This window comes from Ambystoma mexicanum, chromosome 12 (genome assembly GCF_040938575.1).
Source record: "Ambystoma mexicanum isolate Mex_15411 chromosome 12, UKY_AmexF1_1, whole genome shotgun sequence".
NCBI lineage: Eukaryota > Metazoa > Chordata > Amphibia > Caudata > Ambystomatidae > Ambystoma > Ambystoma mexicanum.
This window is the reverse complement of record NC_090936.1, coordinates 996,908,698-996,927,173: the sequence shown is the minus strand read 5'-3', so window position 1 is coordinate 996,927,173 and position 18,476 is coordinate 996,908,698. Positions and strand designations below refer to the sequence as shown.

The following is an 18,476-nucleotide window of genomic DNA, read 5'->3' as shown; positions in this document are numbered from 1 at the left end:
CATATTCGTCCTTAGCCGTCTTCAGTGCTTCCTCCACTGCTTTCCCAAATAAGACTTTCGGTTCTACTAGCATGTCTATGAGGGGGGCTTGGGTCTCGGGCTTAAACCCTGATTGTCTTAGCCAAGAATGGCGTTTAATAACTGTGCTTTCTGCTATCAGTCTCCTGCATTATCTGCTGCATCAAAGTTTGCCTTAAGAATGCATCCAGACACTGATCTTCCGTCTGATGCAATTTGGGCCAACTGGCTCTTTAGAGGTTCGGGTGCAGAGGCAATGAGGGAAGCTACCTGTTCCCATTGGTGGCAGTTGTAGCTTGCTAGCAGGGTGGTGGTGTTGGCAATGCGTGCTTGATAAGCCGATGTGGATGCCACCTTCCTCCCCAGACCATATATTCTCTTGCTCTCTTTGTCAGAAGAAGCTAGTGGTGTTCTCGCCCTCTTTCTGGTGGTTGTAACCACCAATGAGTCGGGTTTTAACTGACCCCTTATGTATAGTGGATCGGAGGGAGCGGCCCTAAATAACTTTTCTACTCGTGGGTTAACCGTCCGTTTTAAGGTTAGGGGTTACCAGAGAAGGATCGATTCTGCGTTGAATTGATTTTAAAATGGGGATAGTTTAGCCGATGGATTTCCTGTCCTCTAGAATTTCTTCTGCAAAATATCTCTCTTCTTGGACACCCTGTGTGTCAATTTGAAAATGGGCTGCAGCCTTAGCTAAAACCTCATTAAGTAAAGGCTGATTGTCCACCGGTGAGTCATTCACTGGGGGATCTCTTTGGGAATAGGAGAGTCAAGACTATAGGCCTCTGCCTCGTCTTCCTGGTCCTCATCGTGCCCGTAGTAAGAAACCCCTGTCTGTTCTTCCAGCATGTGAGTCTCTGCATCACCGTAGGACTCTGGATGGTAGGGTTCAATTAGCAAAGGGCAGAAAATGAGCCCTGCGCTGGATCCTCAGAACGGAGTCTCTTAGCAGAGGGTTGAGAAGACTTGGCCCCCGAAGGGGCCGAGGTAGCTGGAGTGCTGGTATAGCTGTGGAAATAACTAGGGTCTTTCTCATAGAAGTCTACCATAAATTACATTCTTCTCATTACCCTATCAATATCGTCAGAACTCCAATTCTTTGAACTAGGGATGACTACAGGATCCTCATCCTCTTCCTCCATGCCCATAACCAGAACAGTGGGAGGAACAATTCTTGTCCTGGTGGCAGGGTTAGGGACCTTGGATTTTTCTAAACATTTAGGGTCCTTTTGTTTTTCCTTTTGAACCTGATGTTCTGAGGTCTTTTTTTGCTGTTTCTCCCCCTTCCCATGTCTAGAGGAATGTTTTCCTGGGACTTTAGGGTGTTTTGAATTTTTCGACGCCCCGCGTCGAGACTCACAGGTGGCATTCGACACAGCGTGTCTAGGTTCGGAGGAGGTGCGAGATTCGGAAGTCTCGGAAGACGGGCATTGAATCTCGGAAGTAGACGTCGAACGTGCTAGTTGGGGGGGAAGAGGTCGGATTCGTCTTCTGACGACCAGGCCTCAATAACTTTAGGTAATGTGGCACCCTTAGGAACCGTGAACGGTGGCTGTGTGTCGTGAAGCGACCGTGACCTGGAACGCACAGAGGACACTGAATCGGCAGACCGCTCTGTAGATGCCTTCTTCTGCCGATCGCTCGACATACGTGTCGAATCTCGGCTGGGGTTTGTGTGCTTGGTGTAAGAGGTGTGTGTTGCACTCTTGCCGCTGGGTGTTGTCCCCATAACTGAACTGCCGGTCAGTCCTCCGAGGTTGGGGGCTTGCACGTGGGTGCCTGACGACACCCCTGTGCCCTCGCCATCCAATAAGGCGGCGTCGCTGCCATCGCTGAAGGAACCCACTGCATCCATGGCCTCTAGCTGCTTGGCGTAGTGGGCCCAGCGCTTCGTCGAGCGGTCTTTGAGTGTCTTGGCCTTGAAGAGCTTACAAGCTCTGCAATTAGCCTCGGTATGGTCCAGTGGGAGACGCAAATTACACGTATTGTGTTTGTCTACGCAGGGAAACTTACGGTTACTTTTTGGGCAGAATTTAAAAGGAGTACTCTCCATAGGTCACTATTTGGCAGCAGGCAGGTATATGTAGGAAATGAGTGTGTGTATGAGTGACCACCCCCCACTCTTCCAACTTGCGCAGGGCCGAGGCCAGGAGCCTTCCGAGGCCCAAAGTCTGTCGGGTAGTCTCGACAGCTATTCTTCCTTGGTCTCGAGTACCGACATCGATCTTCAACAATCTTCGACGTAGGGATGGAGAACAAGGAATTTTTGTAATTTTAAGATAAATGGCTAAAAGCCAAGGGAACTCCGCAATATGCTTCCGACAAGTATGGTGGAAAAAAACAATCAGAGGGTCCTACAAGGGTGAGGGATCATGGGCACAGTGGACGTCACACTAGGGATAGTATTACTGTCATGCCCTAGTTCGACGCCCCTTTTCGAGTTTCGAAAAACAAATTGCAATACTCCGCAGCTTCGACTAGATGTCGGCCTATGCACAGCATGTGATCTAAGCAGATTCCACAAGCCTCAGAGATATATATACATATAAAAAATACCACAATATAACAAAGTAGCGGAAATATAAACAAAACCTAAATACATACATAGTAACAAAATCATATCAATCATATCAAAACCTATCCCGTCTATAACACTATCTCATTAATAAATCTGTACAAGGCAATTATCAATGACAAGTTCTCGCCCCACATGAGACGAGACCAAAAAAGAGCCTTTGAAAAAGAAGCCTAATTGAAGGACTCATCCTCTCTACAAAAGTCCTTTTCCCTCAGTTTGCCCAGCGCTTAGCAGTACATCAACCAATGTTTTAGGGTTTGAGCAGCATCTAACTGTTCACAAAAACGACAATTGGAGCAATTACCAGTATTGTCCATCAATTCCCAATTTCTAGTTCTTTCCTTTGAGTGGAACTGTTTCAGCCTAAAGCGCAAGTAAACCATCCTTTATTACAAGGAAAGGTTTTGAGATAAGGTGCTAAGTTTTGCTTTTTGCGAGGAAACCTTATAAGCGCCTCTACTATAATCCACCAATCCTGTCTAAAGAATTTCTGCTGGACTACCTGAGGGCGGTTGATGAGATCCTCTTTGGAGACTTCAATGGAATGCAGTATGGTAGGCATCCGAACTTTGAATTGACTCACCGAACCAATCAAGGACTCCTTGATAATTCTCCCTAGGTCCATGTAAAGAGATTTTGGGGTAGCTTTTAGATATTTGGCATAGTTCGACAACCATCTGCAATAGATGTGGGTTTTTAGAAAGATTAAATCCTGTTTGTGGCAAATGATAGCACTGGGAAGTGCCAGAGCTACCCCCAAACCTTTTTTCCAGAGTGTGCCTTGCACCGTATACAGAAACTCTATCGGCCCACCTTCTTTTTGTAGCTTCCTTCTGCTCTTGCGGGACAAAATGGAATCATAGGTTGGTTCACTAGCCACACCCTGTTCCTCACAAAGATTTCCACCAAAGTAGATTCCAGTTGATCAGCATTAGCACTGCAAGTTTCTTTTACTGATTGCCCGACATGTGAGAACACTTGAACACTGCCAGATTTTACTTCTTGGTGCCATTCGCATTCACCATCAAATTACCACTGACGATCTGTGTGATCGATTCAAGCATAGAAGTTAGTCGTAGTGTTTTTTACCGATATGAAGTTGCAGTTTCAAGATAATGTTTAGGGGAAAATGAAATGTTTTATTTGAACGTTTATTTATTTTGACATTTGTAGAGCGCACCAAACCCTGAGGCATCTGGGCGCTGGTTTTTGACAATACAGCATAAAATACATACATACATGTGCAGCGATTCTCAGTGATATATGTTAAGAATTCTGTTGAGTGTTCAAAGTAATGCATACGGTTAACAGTATTAATCATAGTAGATATTTCAGGTGGATTGTGAGAGCTACGTTAGCCGCTCTTGTGTGAATAGCCAGGTTTTCAAGCTTTTGCTGAAGGACCAATAGGAAGATTCAGATCTTAGTAGTGTTGGGAGAGCATTCCAGTGTTTGGAAGCTACCACTGGGAAGCTACGACCCCCTGCTTTCTGTCGTTTGAATCTGGGTATGGTGAGTAAGTGAGTGGGCTGAGCGAGTGGGTCTATTAGATTGGTTTTTAGTGAAATTGTTGGATAAGTACTTAGGGGCTGAGTTCGACAGACATTTGTGTGTCAAGGAGAGGGTTTTGAACAAGATTAGTTTGTGGACCGGCACCCGTGGGCATTCTGTATTAGTTTATTTTTTGGGATGTTAAGGGCTGCTCTTAGCCTATTGTTTTGAATCATCTGAAGTTTTTTTATATTGCGGTTCTTAGAGCATGCGTAGGGGACGTTACAATAGTCTACTCTGGATAAGATGAGAGCTCTAGCAAGCGTAATATAGCTGTCAGATGACAGGAAAGGTCTACAGGCACTGATGAGTTTTGAAGTGCAAGCTGCTGCCAAGGCTGTGTCGTTGACTTGTCTGGTTAAGGTGAGCGCTGATTCAAGGTAAATACCCAGGCTTGTTACTTCCTTGGAGACATTGATCATAATCCCATCAATAAAGGATTTGAAGGAGTCAGAGTTTGTTTAGACGTTTTTGTGAGCCCATGAAGAATAACTATTTGTTTTTAAGCAAAGGCTATGCTGAGCTATCCAGGGCTGGATGGTTTAGTAGATTTTATTTAGTGATTTTGACTCAGTGTCATACGTACCTGTAATAGGGATGAGGATTTGGGTATCAGCTGCATAGTAGTTAGGCAGAAACCTGTGCAGTTCCCTTAGGGACCACTGCAAAAGATTTAGGACTACAGGTGGTTGGCAGTAAACCCAATTGGTAGCAGTCTGTACCACCCAGATTTACCTGGTAGCTGTGGCTGAGCAGTCAGACTTCTCTCAAGATGATTTAGGCAGTATATTGAGTATACACAATAGGTACAAGCAAACACTGACCAGAGCTTTGGTGTAAAAGTATATAATTATTTATTTAAAGACACTTGTAAATTACACTAGCACAAAGAGGTAAATCAATTCAACACAGTCACTATTATATATATACAACCCTAATTACTTATTAGACAAGTCTTAATGAGAAACACCACTTATTTTCAGACAGAGGTGAGAACTTAACATAAGATGGCACTCTAAAAAGGCAGGGTTATGAAAGCACACAAATTTCAATACTTTTCAAAAAACCACAGTGAGGCAGATTAGGCAAAGTCTACTGGAGAGAAAGGAAGTTCAAATGCCAGACCCACTCTTAGAGAGAGCAAGCAAATTGTATCCAGGATCACACAGTGGGGTTATGCCCAAAGAATCTTTGTAGAAAGTTCACATAAGATTGAGATCAAGTCGGGAAAAGTTAGTTAACAGGACCCAGGCTAGCCCAGGTTAGAAAGTCGAGGATTTACTGTCACCCGGAACGATCTGTCGCAAGGGAAGCCAGGCGGGACACTGTACCTGAAAGTAGGAAGAACACTCCAGCGGGGGCAGTTGTTCCTGGCAGCAAGTGCAAGTCGGTGTTTCGTCCAGAGGAAGAGGAGGTATCGACGTGGAGGAAAGCTGAAGATCGCTGCACTGCCAGGGAAGAAACCAGCCGCAGAGTTTCCCGGTTACAAGGTACCACCCTTTTCTTTGCGGTAGTGGTAATCTGTGGTATTCCGGTTGCCGGGGTGCTTGGCACGGGCAAGGCGGCCACGAGTTGGTCCAGGAAGGTGAAAAGACGGGCAAACTGGTTAACCCCACCAGTCAAAGGAAGAAGACTCTCCGGACTGGAGATCTCCTCTGTCGTCGGGAAAAGTGGTGAGACGGTTCAGCAGGGCTCCACCGGTGGTGTCGTCATTGCAGGTCGGCTCGGCTTCTCCCTCTTCGGATCTTTTAGGTCCTGTGGCAACTTCTGTAGTTCCAGTCCCCAAAGCCCTGCTTTTATGCAGAAAACCCCCATTCATTCAGCCTAGCTGTCACTCAAACATGCTAAGTGGTGAGCCGGGCGGCTCACCACTTGGGCCAATCACACAAGAGTGCGACTTGAGTTGCCGAGGCAACTCAGTCCAGGGTGCCTAAACCCCCTCCCACACCCCCTGTGGTAGCCAGACAGAGTGGCACCACTTTTGGAGGCTTCTGTGGAGAAGTCTGCCAAAAAGTGGAACAAAGGGCTCGACTTGGGTTGGAGTCACAGAAGCGAACACAAACGCCATTTTGGAACCAAGTTTCGGCAAAAATTACCAACCGGTGAATTTATATTAATTTAATAAAACCGGCGGTATGTTCGAGGCTATGTTAAAAAGTGGTAGCCTCGAACAATGGGAAAATCCCATTGGAATATATTCGCGGTCGAATATAAAAAGTAGTACCAACTACCACCCGCCAAAACTCGGTCGGGGGGGACTGGACAGTGCCCCCTCGAACAACAGACCCCGGGGCAATCGAATTGCCCCGACCAGTACGTCCACAATAGGATGGTTTGTACTGGTTCTGTTCACAATTTGAGACTAGTAAAGCCAATGGTGACTTTACATGCCCTGGGAGACAGTAGTCAGTCCCAGGGTATGGAGTCTCTGTTTGGGGGTCGCTACGACACCCCTGGGTTACGGCACGGAGGGTGCTGTGTAACCCACATACCAAAAACACATGAAGCCCTATGGGGTAAATGACCCCATAGCCCATAAAACACATACAAAGGCACACATCAAATCATGTCTAAGAGTGGGAGGAAAAGAGTCTCACTCTTAGCAGGAGAAAAAAATAAACCCCAAAAATCCAGCAAAGCTGCTGGGGGACTCAATAAGTTTGGGAAATTAGCCTTTACAGAGAATTCTCCCTAACAATAGTTAGTGTAGGTGATACCCAAGTCATCGAGAAGGTTGAATAGAGGCTTGGAAAGATATTGTAGAGTGTGGGGGATATGCAGGAGTCACAAGAAACTCCACCTGTGGCTGGCAATGCTCCAGTGGTAGGTGAGAAGCCCCCCCAGGGTTCTGTTAGTCAGGAAGGACTGTGTCCAAAGCATAGATTTGGTTGAAAAGTGGGCCACCGAGAAGGTGTTTGCAAAGTATGTTGTGGTTGACTAAATCAAAAGCTGCTGAGAGGTCCAACAAGAGGAGCAGTGCTAGGTTGCCGTTATCTTTAATCTGATCCATTTGTATTTTTTTAAAATTCAGGAGGGCTGATTCAGTGCCATGCCGTGGATGGAAGCCCAACTGGCGAAGGCCTAGGAGGTTGTTATATTCCAATGGTTTTGGATTTGCAGATAAGCTGCTCTGTCCAGCTGCTCTTTCCAATATTTTAAGCAGGAAAGGTACTGTTGTGATACAGCAGTAGTTTGTAGGGATGCTGGGTCTAATGTAGGTTTCTTCAGTAAGGGGAGAGCCCAGGCATCTTTGAGTTTGGTTGGAACTGTGCTAGTTTTGAATGAGGCATTTATCAAGGTAGTGATGAATGAGGTAGGTTCCGCAGCGCAGTCTTTAATGAGCGAGGCTGGGCAGATGTCACCTTGACATCTGGAAGGTGTGTATAGGTGTGTGTGTATAGGTGTATGTGTGTGTGTATAGGTATGTGTGTATAGGTATGTGTGTGTGCGTGTATGTGTGTGTATAGGTGGGTGTGTAGAGGTGTGGTTGTATATAGGTGTGTGTGTGTATAGGTGGGTGTGGGTGTGTGTGTATAGGTCTGTGTGTGTGCGCGTGCAGGTGCGTGTGCGGGTAAAAACAGTTTCAGAAACAGAAGCACTCTAGATCGTAGCTCCTTCACAGCTACAGGCTATTTTGATTAGGGTTTACACTAAATGGTGTATTCAAATCAATTTTGCATAATAATGTATATCCCTTTTAATGTTGATTTAACGATTGTTCTTTGTTTTCCTTTATGTTTGACATACAGATTCAGCCCCAATGATGGGCTTGGGTCCAAAATGCATAACTTTTGTGATCTGCTTATCTTGCTTTTTTTTCCTGTTGCATATTAAAACACACTTTATTATTATTTATTAGGATTTGTAGAGCGCACGTCAGCCCGGGGGCATTGTGGCAAGAGTAATACATAATTTACAGGAGCAGGTATGACATTTGTACAAATTTACAGTGCAGTACATTTACATAGGTTAGCGAGTGTCACATATTATTGTGCAAGGAAGGAGGTCTTAAGTTTCCTACTAAAAATCGGGAGCGAGTTCTCCGCTCTAATGTCTGCAGGTAGAGCATTCCAGGACTTGGCAGCAATGTAGGGGAAGCATAGACCACCGGCTTTGGCTTTTTTGATGCGTGGGATATGGAGTACGTTGGTGTATTGCGTCCTGGTGGGACGTGAGGAGGGTTTGGAGATGGTCTCTGATAGGTAGGACGGGGCGGAAAGAGAGGCATTTGTGTGTGAGGGTGAGGATTTTGAGTGTGATCCGCTCTTTGACCGGGAGCCATTGGGCTGAGTGTCTGGCCTGGGAGATATACTCTCTTCTTGGGATGCTAAGAGCGGCCCAGAGAGCATTGTTCTGTGTTACCTGTAGTCTGTTTAGGTTTTTTGCCCATATGCCTGCTGGGAGGGCATTGCAATAGTCCAGTATGGCTCCAATGGTTGCTCTGGCTATTGAAAGGCAGTTAGGTTTTGTGAGGTATGGCTTGATGGCATTTATAAGTTTGGTGGTATGAACAGATGAGGACGTGATTGCGCTGACTTGTCTGGTCATTGATAGTGAGGAATCTAGGTAAACACCAGGTGTCTTGACAGCTGTGAATACGGGGATGATGGAGTTGTCAATGGAGAAGTTGGCGTACAGTTTGTCCAGTTTGTCTAGGGTGCTCTGTTGACCTAGTATCATGATTTCACTATTGTCTCGACTAAGGCAGCGGCCATTAACTGCCATCCAAGCCTGGATGATGGAGTAGATCGTGTGCCTTGGCGTCTTTGTGGTATGGTCCTGAGAGAGGTAGACATACTTGTGTGTCGTCCGCGTTGTTCGTGTACGTGATACCATGTGAGTCGAGTTATGTCAAAGAGAGGTTTTGTGAACAAGTTGTAAAGTGTGGGTGCAGTGCAGGATCCTTGTAATGGATTGTAGTGGGTGTGGCGTTAGCAGTGTCCGAGAAGACAAGGGGAGGGTTTGAGTTTTCTTTTAGTAAGTTGATAACTTCTGGTTCATTGACGTCCCTGAAGGAGAAGTCAGGTATGGTGGGCTTACATGTGGTGGGTGTCGAGTTGGTAGGCTTGGTTCCTGTCTGTTGAGGTAATGCTTTGCAATGGTCTTTGATTTTCTTTTGGAGAACGTCAATTTTGTGCATCATGGCAGCTTGGATACTAGCACACCAGGCTTCATCTTTGATTATTTCATCAGGTGTATTGGGGGGGGAGATGATCTCTTTAAAAATGGCGAATATTTCTTTATAGTGCGATTTGGCATTAGAGATACGTGTGCTGAAGGCGTTGGCTTTGGCAGCGGTGATAGCTGTTTTGTATTGGTGGGAGATTAAGTTGAATTTGTTTTTGGCACTGCTGCAGGGGTTGGTTTGCCAGTTTTTTAGTGCTTCTCTTTTGGGGGAGCGCATTGAGTTGCACTTTTGATCACCTATGTTGTCATTATGATCATAATGAATGTTTTAGACACAATATATTCTATATGGATGTGAATATTGATGTATGCATGTTATTTGTAAGGTCTTTTTTGACCTATGGTTGAGCACGCACAGTGCCTAGGGTGGTTCTCTGGGTGATTTCCATAGTTAAAAAAAAAGTAAAACCCATGAAATATAAATGTAACACTTAATAACTTAAGAGTCTGGCCACTTCAGTCTCAACATTTATACACAAGACATATGATTTCAGGCAATTCAATCTGAACAGTCAACCAATATTTGCAAAGCCACAGAGTAACAATTCAATATTTAGTCAGAAAAAAAAGAGGGCAAGATGCTGGGAATTGAATATAGAAGAAAAAAAACAAGAAACATCACAAATTCAAATCAATGTAACATTTAGATGCATATGGAACAAGTTACTTACTTGACACTGTTGTCCTCCAGCATGGGTCTCGCATGGATTCACATGCTCATGAATATTCCCCGTCAGGCTGGGAATCCTCGGTAAAGAAAAAAATCAGTATCAGTTTCGTTTCTGATCTGTCTTTCTTAGTAGTAATCAATCACTGATCTCTGGGTCATACTGCCCCCAGCCAATGACTGCCCTCTCCCTAAGCCCCGCCTCTGGCAGTCATCCTCAGATTTGGTAGCACGCAAAGTGGCAGTATGACCAAGTGAAGAGCGCAGAGGGGTAGGCGGGAGGGTTCGCATGTGAATCCATGCCAGACTCATGCTGGAGAACAACAGTTACAGGTAAGTAACTTGTTCCTTCTCCAGCATGGGGTCTGGCATGGATTCACATGCTCATGAATAAAAGAATATAAAGCAGTACACACATGCACAACCACGCGAGCTGGCAAAGGCTCAACATTAAGCATTACATCCAAAACTCAACATTAAGCAATTCTTACCTCCTCACCAGGCTCACCTTAGGTGAGCAGGTTGCGCAGCACTGCTTGGCCGACCCTGGACTCCTCCCTGGAGCCCCGATCGACGCAGTAGAATCTTGTGAAGGTGTGCGTCGACCTCCACGTAGTAGCCCTGCAGATGTCCAGCAGGGGCACAGCAGACAGGAACGCCGTGGTAGCAGCGATCGCTCTGGTCGAATGGGCTCTCGGACGGTCGGGCAGTGGTCGGTTTGCCAACCGGTGACAGTGCATGATGCAGCCGGAGAGCCATCTGGAAATGGAGGTCTTCGAGAGGGCTTTCCCTTGATTCACAGATCCAAAGTTCACAAACAGCTGTGACGTCTTCCGAAAACTCTTTGTGCGGTCCACGTAAAACTTCAGCGCTCTAGCTACATCCAGCGAGTGCAAAGTCCTCTCGGCCGGCGTCGAAGGCGACGGGAAGAAAACTGGCAACACCGAGGGCTCGTTGAGGTGCAAGTCCGACGGCACCTTGGGCATGAAGGAGGGGTGCGTCCTCAGCACCACCCTCGTGTCATGAAAAGTCAAGTATGGAGGCTTGCAAGATAGGGCCTGAATCTCTCCCACTCGTCGTGCGGAGGTGATGGCCACGAGGAACGCAGTCTTCCATGACAGGAAATTCAAAGGCGCCGAATGCATCGGCTCGAATGGGGCCCTCATGAGCCTGGACAGCACCACATTAAGCTCCCACTCCGGGGCAGGAGCCTTCACCGGCGGGAACGATCGGAATAGTCCCTTTATAAATTCCTTCACCAGGCGATGAGACCACAAGGACGCCCGTCCCGTAGTCCTGGTATATCGGGAGATGGCAGCCAGATGTATTTTGATGGAGGCGTGAGCCAGTCCAGCTTTGGCCAGCGACAGTAGGTACGGCAGTACTTGAGGGGCCGTAATCCACAGAGGGTTGATCTTCTGTACACGGCACCAGACAGAGAACCTCTTCCATTTATGACCGTAACACTTGAGAGTTGAGGACGCCCTGGCCTTTGCAAGAACCTCTCTGCAATCAGCCGGTATATCGTACCCTCCAAACTCTAATGCTGCAGGAGCCAGGCCTGCAAGTTCAGCGACTGTGGGTCGTGATGGAGAATGGCGCCGCCTCCTCTGGAGAGAAGATCCGTGTCCGCCGGCAGCTTGACTGGTGGGGACGTTGACAAGTCCAGAAGGTCCGGGAACCAGATCTGCCTCGGCCACGCCGGTGCGACGGGGATCATCCTGCACCTGGACTTCTTGAGCTGGTTGATGAGGCGGAGCAGAAACGGCAACGGAGGGAACGCGTATAGAAACAGGCCGTCCAAAGGGAACGAGAAAGCATTGCCCATGCTCCTCGGCTGTGGGAACCTGCTAGCAAACTTCTGGCACTTGGAGTTCGTCGTTGTCGCGAACAGGTCGATCTGGGGTTTGTCCCATTGTTGGAAGAGCCGATCCACTTGATCCTGGCACAGTTCCCACTCGTGGCACGAGCGCAGCTCCCTGCTGAGTGAGTCGGCGATGGTGTTTTTTATTCCTGCCAAGTGGAAGGGAACCAGAAACATCCCCTGGGCGACGGCCCAGTGCCACAGATCCTGGGCCTCCTTGGATAGGGATGGGGATCTGGTGCCCCCCTGCTTCCTTATGTAGAACATCGTGGTGGTGTTGTCAGTGAAGATCCTCACCACTTTGTCCTTGAGGGACGAAAGGAACGACTTGAGCACCCAGACCACTGCTCGGAGTTCCAGGATGTTGATGTGCAGAGACCTCTCCTCCGGGAGCCAAAGGCCTCTTGCGTGGAGATCTCAGGTGTGGGCCCCCCCAACCCTCCAGAGAGGCGTCCGTCATCACCGTCTCCTGAAACGCCAGGGTTTGAAAGTCCGTGTCTGTAGTGAGGTGAGCCCGGGTGCCCCACCATAGGATCGCCCGACGGAACTCCTCATCGAGAGGGATCCTGTCCTTGAAGCAGCCCGTCGCCTGAAACCAGCGGGCGTCGAGGAACTCCTGTAGCGGACGCATCCGAAGTCTGCAAAGGGGTACAAGGTAGATGCATGAGGACATCATCCTGAGAAGGGACTTGATGGACCTCACCTTGCCCAGGATGGTTTTGGTCCTCTCCTCTGAAGGGGAGGCCAATTGCCCCACTGTATCGAGCTTCGCTCCCAGAAACAGTGCTACTTGCGATGGAACCAGGTGGGATTTGGGGTAGTTGATGGCGAACCCCAGCTCCATGCGTAACCGGACGGTCCTCGCCATATGTTCGACAGCGAGTTCCCTTGTCCTGCCCTGATTAGCCAGTCGTCCAGGTAGGGGTAGACGTGGATCCCCTGCAGGCGCAGCCGCGCCGCCACTGGTGCCAGGCATTTGGTGAAAACCCTGGGTGCCGACTTTAATCCGGACGGCAGGGCTCTGAACTGGTGGCGTCCCTGAACCACGAACCTGAGGAACTTCCTGTGCCTTTTTAGAATGGGGATGTGGAAGTAGGCATCCTCCAGGTCCAACGACGATAGGAAGTCGCCTTCCTCCAGCTGTCCCAGCACATGCTGGAGGGTGACCATCCTGAATTTCTGCGCCTTGATGTATTTGTTTAACTGACGCAGGTCGAGGATGGGGCGCCAACCGCCTGTCTTCTTTCTGACGAGGAAGTACCTTGAGTACACTCCGGAGCCCCGGAGCCTCCTGGGGACGAGCTCGATGGCACAGTTCTTGAGCATCGCCTTTACCTCCAACAGCAGTTGAGGGATGTGATTCTCCATCCTGGCCACGGGAGGAATGCGAGGGCACTTCTTTTGGAATTCCAGCGAGTGCCCGTTGGCCAGGGTGTCCAGCACCCAACGATCAGTGGAGATAGACTCCCACACTCTGACGAACTTCGTCAGCCGGCCTCCCACCGGGGTGCTTCGGTGGGGGCCCCGACAACCCGGCCGGGTCAGTCTTGCTTAGAGGCGGCCTTGCCGCCTTGGCCTCATTGGCGATGACGGCGGGATCCCCCTTGCTTGCTGTGACCTCTGTATGCCTCCTGGGAGGAAGAGCGGGCCGCCTGGCGGTAAGTGGAGGAGCCACCGCTGGATCCTTTGGAGGCACCCTGTCTGCCTCCGGAGCTCCGAAAGGGCCGTCGTTGTTGAAGCACCCCAAGGGCCAGGGCCGTCTCCGAGTCGGTCTTGATGGCCTGTAGAGACTCGTCCACCGCCTTACCAAAAAGGTTGTTGCCGTCGAACGGCATGTCCAACACTCTGGTCTGGACGTCCTGGCGAAAGTCTGTCGCCTTGAGCCATCCTCGTCGACGGAGGCAAACTCCGTTGCCCAGTTGGTGAAATCCGGTATCGGCAATGTCGGTTGCCACCGTTATGGCGTGATCCGACGCCACCTCGCCTTCCTGCAGAATTTCTAGGGCCTCTGCCCTTTTGTCATCAGGCAGGAAGTCTAGCAGGGGAGCTATCTTGAACCAGAGCTCCCTGTCGTAGCAGGCTACGATCGCTAAGGCATTGGCCGCCTTAATCGTCGTCGCCGAGATGACTCGTCATCCCATAGAGTCCAACTTCTTGCCCTCGCTGTCCGGCGGGGAAGTGGAAGTTGAAGCCGCCGCACCCGCTGCCTTCTTCTTAGCCGCTGCCGAGACGACCGAGTCTGGCGTGGGCTGGGTCCTGAGGCACAAGGGGGCGGCATCAGGGACTCAGTACTTCTTCTCGTACCTGTCCCTCTTGGCGGGTGTCGTGGAAGGGTTCTTGAGGACAGCAAGCCCCTCGTCCCAGATGTCGTCGAGTAAAGGCACTGCGAGGGCCGTCTTCCTCTTGGCCTCTCGTCGTTGGTACAGAAACCCCTCCTATTTCTGCTCTTCAGGGTAGAGCTGGAAGAGCTCGGATGCCGTGGTTATCATGGCGTGGAACGAGCCAACCTCATCGGCTGGAGATGCCCTGGAGGGGGGTGGGGGGGTGACGACGAGATGTCCGGCGTGTCATCGCCGCCATCATTGTCCGTCCCCGTCGCTGTATCCGTCGCCATATCCTCTCTAGGGTCCGGCGAGGGGGATGAGGGGTCCACCGGGCTTCCCGATGGGGCCTGGTTCGGGCTCCTCTGTCGGGGTGCGTGGTAATCCCGTCCTTATTTCGGTACATAAGGATTGGATTGCCAACAAAATGGCCGCCGAGCTATCCTGGGGCTCGGGCAATGGCTGCGATGGATGGGATGGCCGCTCCACTGGGCCCTGTTCGTCGTCATCGTCGCCATCTTCGATCACGTCAGCGGGAACCGTCCCCCTGGGATCGAACCTTCTCGAACCTCTCGTTGAGGCTTATGAACCTCTTGTTGAGGCCTATGGACCTTTCGTTGAGGCCCTTCTCGGTTTCCACCAGTTCCTCCTCAAAAGCTGATTCCGAGTCTGTAATGGCCACCGCCCACCCCCTCTTTTTCAGCTGGGGGCTTCACGGGGGTCATAGCGATGGGCTGGAAAGAGGATTCCCTCCGCGGTGGCAGGGATACTCTGGTCCCAGCGGCCGTTTCCACTGGCGTAGTCTCAGCCGGCTCCGCCAGGGTCGCAGCGACCACTTTGGTAGAGGCCTTAGCCGGGTGGATCAAAGCCCTCACCCCCTTAGGGGCGTCCTGGGCCTTCGCCTTGGGGGGGGAGGGTCAGCACCTCGCTCCCCCTTCGAGATCGACCGGGTCCACTCCAGCGGCCTACCCGGGTTCTCGGACTTCCTCTTACCCGAACCAGAGCGCTGGCTCGTGGTCGAACGTGCCGGGGAAGTAGCGCCCTGCCTGGCAACCGAAGAGCCCGACCTTTCGGCGACTCGCGGTGCTTGGCCTTTTGTTGGGCCCCCGTCGCTGGGGCACCCTCAAAGGACTTAGAAGACCGCTCAGACTTCTTCTTCGTCTTTTCACTTGCTGTGCCCTTCTCCAGCCAGGTGGCGAGGTGGGAACGACGATCTTGTTTGGTTCGTTCCGAAAGGTTCTTGCAGAACGCACAATCTTTCTCCACATGCGTCTTGTCCTCATGAAGGCAGTAGAGACATCGCGAATGCTCGTCCTCCTTGAAAACGTTATATAATCCGCATCCAGGGCAGTTCCCGAACAGCTTGGATCCGGGCGTCGAGCTTCCCTTGTCCTGGGCCATGTCCGTTGAGGTAAGCCGCAGATCTTCCGGAATCCTCCAAGAAGTGTAAACTCGACGAAAACTTCACCCTTGAGGGGAGTAGAAGAAATCCGAAACGGGTCTCCGTTATCGGAAGTAGAAACGGTGGAGCTTGAGGCTCGATTAAACCGAAACAATGAGAAAATCTCCTGAAAAAGCGTGAAAAAGTAGTAAAAAACTCGAGAGCTAAACACGAACACCCCCAACACTTGAGCGTGCGGTAAAAATCTGAGGATGACTGCCAGAGGCGGGTCTTAGGGAGAGGGCAGTCACTGGCTGGGGGCAGTATGACCCAGAGATCAGTGATTGGTTACTACTAAGAAAGACAGACCAGAAACGAAACTGATACTGATTTTTTCTTTACCGAGTATTCCCAGCCTGACGACAGGGAATATTCATGAGCATGTGAATCCATGCCAGACCCCAAGCTGGAGAAAGAAAATAAGACACAGGGATACAACACATTGAATACCAAAAAAGTGAATCTTCGGTATCAATCAGCTAGCCTCCCACCATCTGACTGAATTGTAGAATTGAGCCCAGAAGAAAAGACCAGAGTGATCTTTTGGTGTCTCACAAAACCTTTAGCAAAGCATAGAAATACCCCATTTAAGAGAACATTCCACAATACAGTCTCCAAAATGCACACACAAAGAAGAGAAAAGACGATAGACAGCAACAGCATGATACACAATAAAGGGCAACATGCACCACATAAGCACACTATCTTTCCATGATCGCACAAAAGCCATATTAAATCCCATTTGATTTGAAGTGTCTGAATTGATCAAGCTCCTCCACGCTTAAAAAATGTTGGAAATCATTGATCTCCTGCTTGTAACCTAAAATAGCCTGGTTTGCTTGAGACTAACAGCTACATTGGACTCCAATGACTGACTGGTGCAAAACATACATATATGTGACATTAACGGTGAATGTGAAAAAAGGTGCTTTAGACCACACAAAGACCCATCAAGACAACCTTTAAGCCAGAAGGTTCAATATAATTAACAAAAAGGTATAGTGTTTGACTCCAGTCGTAATTCGATTTCAGACACACTTTGCACTATGATCTGGTTCCTCTGAGGTAGCGCCTGCTTACTTAGCGAGGCCCAATTCAGAGAAGGTGCTTTTAGCTCCTAGTCAAATCTGTATTTAGCACCTGCTCATCAGATCTTCATTTCAATCCATGTGCTCTCAATCTTTGGAACAGCATCAAATATTCTCACCAATCCACTTCATGTTTCTCAGGCATACATTTTCTTGAACTCCACCCACTTTCCATCCCAGGACTCATGGCTCCAGTGGTGTTAAGCACTTTGCACTTGTGTGAAATCCATCCTCACCTCCTCTGCTTTCCTCCTTCCCTCCCATCACCTGCTTCATGAGAGATCCCAGCTTGGGCTGCCGCTTGTCTGAAGAATCTGTAGCACCACAAAAATACCAGCTTTTGCGATCTCTCTCTACATATTGGAGGGGTGTCCCCACCATCAGCAGTAATATAATATACATTCTATACCTCATCCGGACAGTATTGGATGAGAAGAAAGAAGGGAAAGGGAAAAAAGGTGAGGAACATTTTAAAAAAGAAGAAAGCACAGAAAATAATACAATTTAAAGTGGACAAATCGAACCAGAGCTTTGCTTACCCAAAAACAAAATGGGTGAAAGCTCAGGCAAATAAAATAAAAACTACTAGCAGAATCAGTTCCAAAAGGTGTTTGCTGTAGGTACAATTACAAGAGCATTGGTTCTAGGAAAGCATGTCCAGACACTGGCAACTGGAAAGAGGTTACTATGGGGGCAGAATTCCATTTATGAGAGTTCTGAAGTTTCATTTTAGGGGACCCCAACTCTTTGCACCACCCCCCTTGTTTTTTTTGGTTTTTGTATTTATTCTGGTGGCGAGATGAGCTTCTTCTGAAGTCCCTCTCCACTATCTCCCTCTGTTAGTATATGGCCGCCCATATGGTTCCTGCGGGATGGATAAATTCTAAGTCCCCCATTTTTGCACTAGGGTGATTTGATCACTGTATATTGGCCTTAAAGCGTAGGCTGGTGACACAAGGGTGCAAGCAGATGAATATCATTAGTAGCCCAATGTACCTTTATGGGAGCCATTGTCATACTATTGGTTTTTTAAGTTCTTGTCTCAACCATTTAGTTTTAGGGCCTTCTCTTTGTTCAGGGAAACCACAAGGCAGGCGTCCGGTTTACATGCTTTTCTGTCAGGACAGACGTGGACACAACTAGATCCCACCAGCCCGGAGTGAGCACGGTCCAATGGAATTCTGTGCAGGGATTAAGGGCAGATGAATACTTCGGATTGGGGTCAGCACTGCTAAATTCTGTTGTCACCCTAAGTGGTCCCTCCCAGTTTGGCTGCACGGACACTATCTAAAAGGAGAGAGAATGTCCTATTAGTTTAGTCCTCTTTCGTACCCACCCTATTATTCCAGTCTCCAGCTGAACCCTCCGTACCTGTGGTGTCCGATAGGAATATGGAATAAAGTTCACCAAAAACCATCCAAAGATTCCTGAAGCACAGAAGTAATGTCAATAACTCTATTTCCCCACTAGTAAAATAGCACAGTACAGTGACGTGGCAGTGCCAGTAAAAGGGTATATCGAGTAAGCTTCAGAGCAGGTGCTTAAGTGAATTCAAGCGAGGCATGAGCTTACCACAAATCTCCTTTTCTCTTGTAGTAGCAGAGGCGAGGAGAAGCCGGAATTACGCAGAAGCCAGAGAGGCTAAGCCATAAAGAAGCACGAGCTGCAGTGATAATGCTGCAGACTAAGGATGATCATGCATCAAGTAAGCTGAAAGAGCAGACTACTGGCAATGTGCTTCTTCAAGGTAAGGTCTCT

The 18,476-nt window shown here is 48.9% G+C and overlaps 1 protein-coding gene across 10 annotated transcripts in view; it reads right to left on the bottom strand.

Moving 5' to 3' along the window:
* Positions 1-18,476, bottom strand: part of SBF1 (SET binding factor 1) — a 2,512,102-nt gene that overhangs the window by 750,275 nt on the left and 1,743,351 nt on the right. For 6 of the 10 annotated variants that reach the window (XM_069629502.1, XM_069629505.1, XM_069629504.1 and 3 more), the window contains one exon: positions 16,955-17,032. The exons of the other annotated variants lie outside the window; for them this stretch is intronic. In XM_069629502.1, the coding sequence (XP_069485603.1) occupies positions 16,955-17,032 (78 nt within the window). The remainder of the gene's footprint in view (positions 1-16,954; positions 17,033-18,476) is intronic. 10 annotated transcript variants of the gene reach the window in all.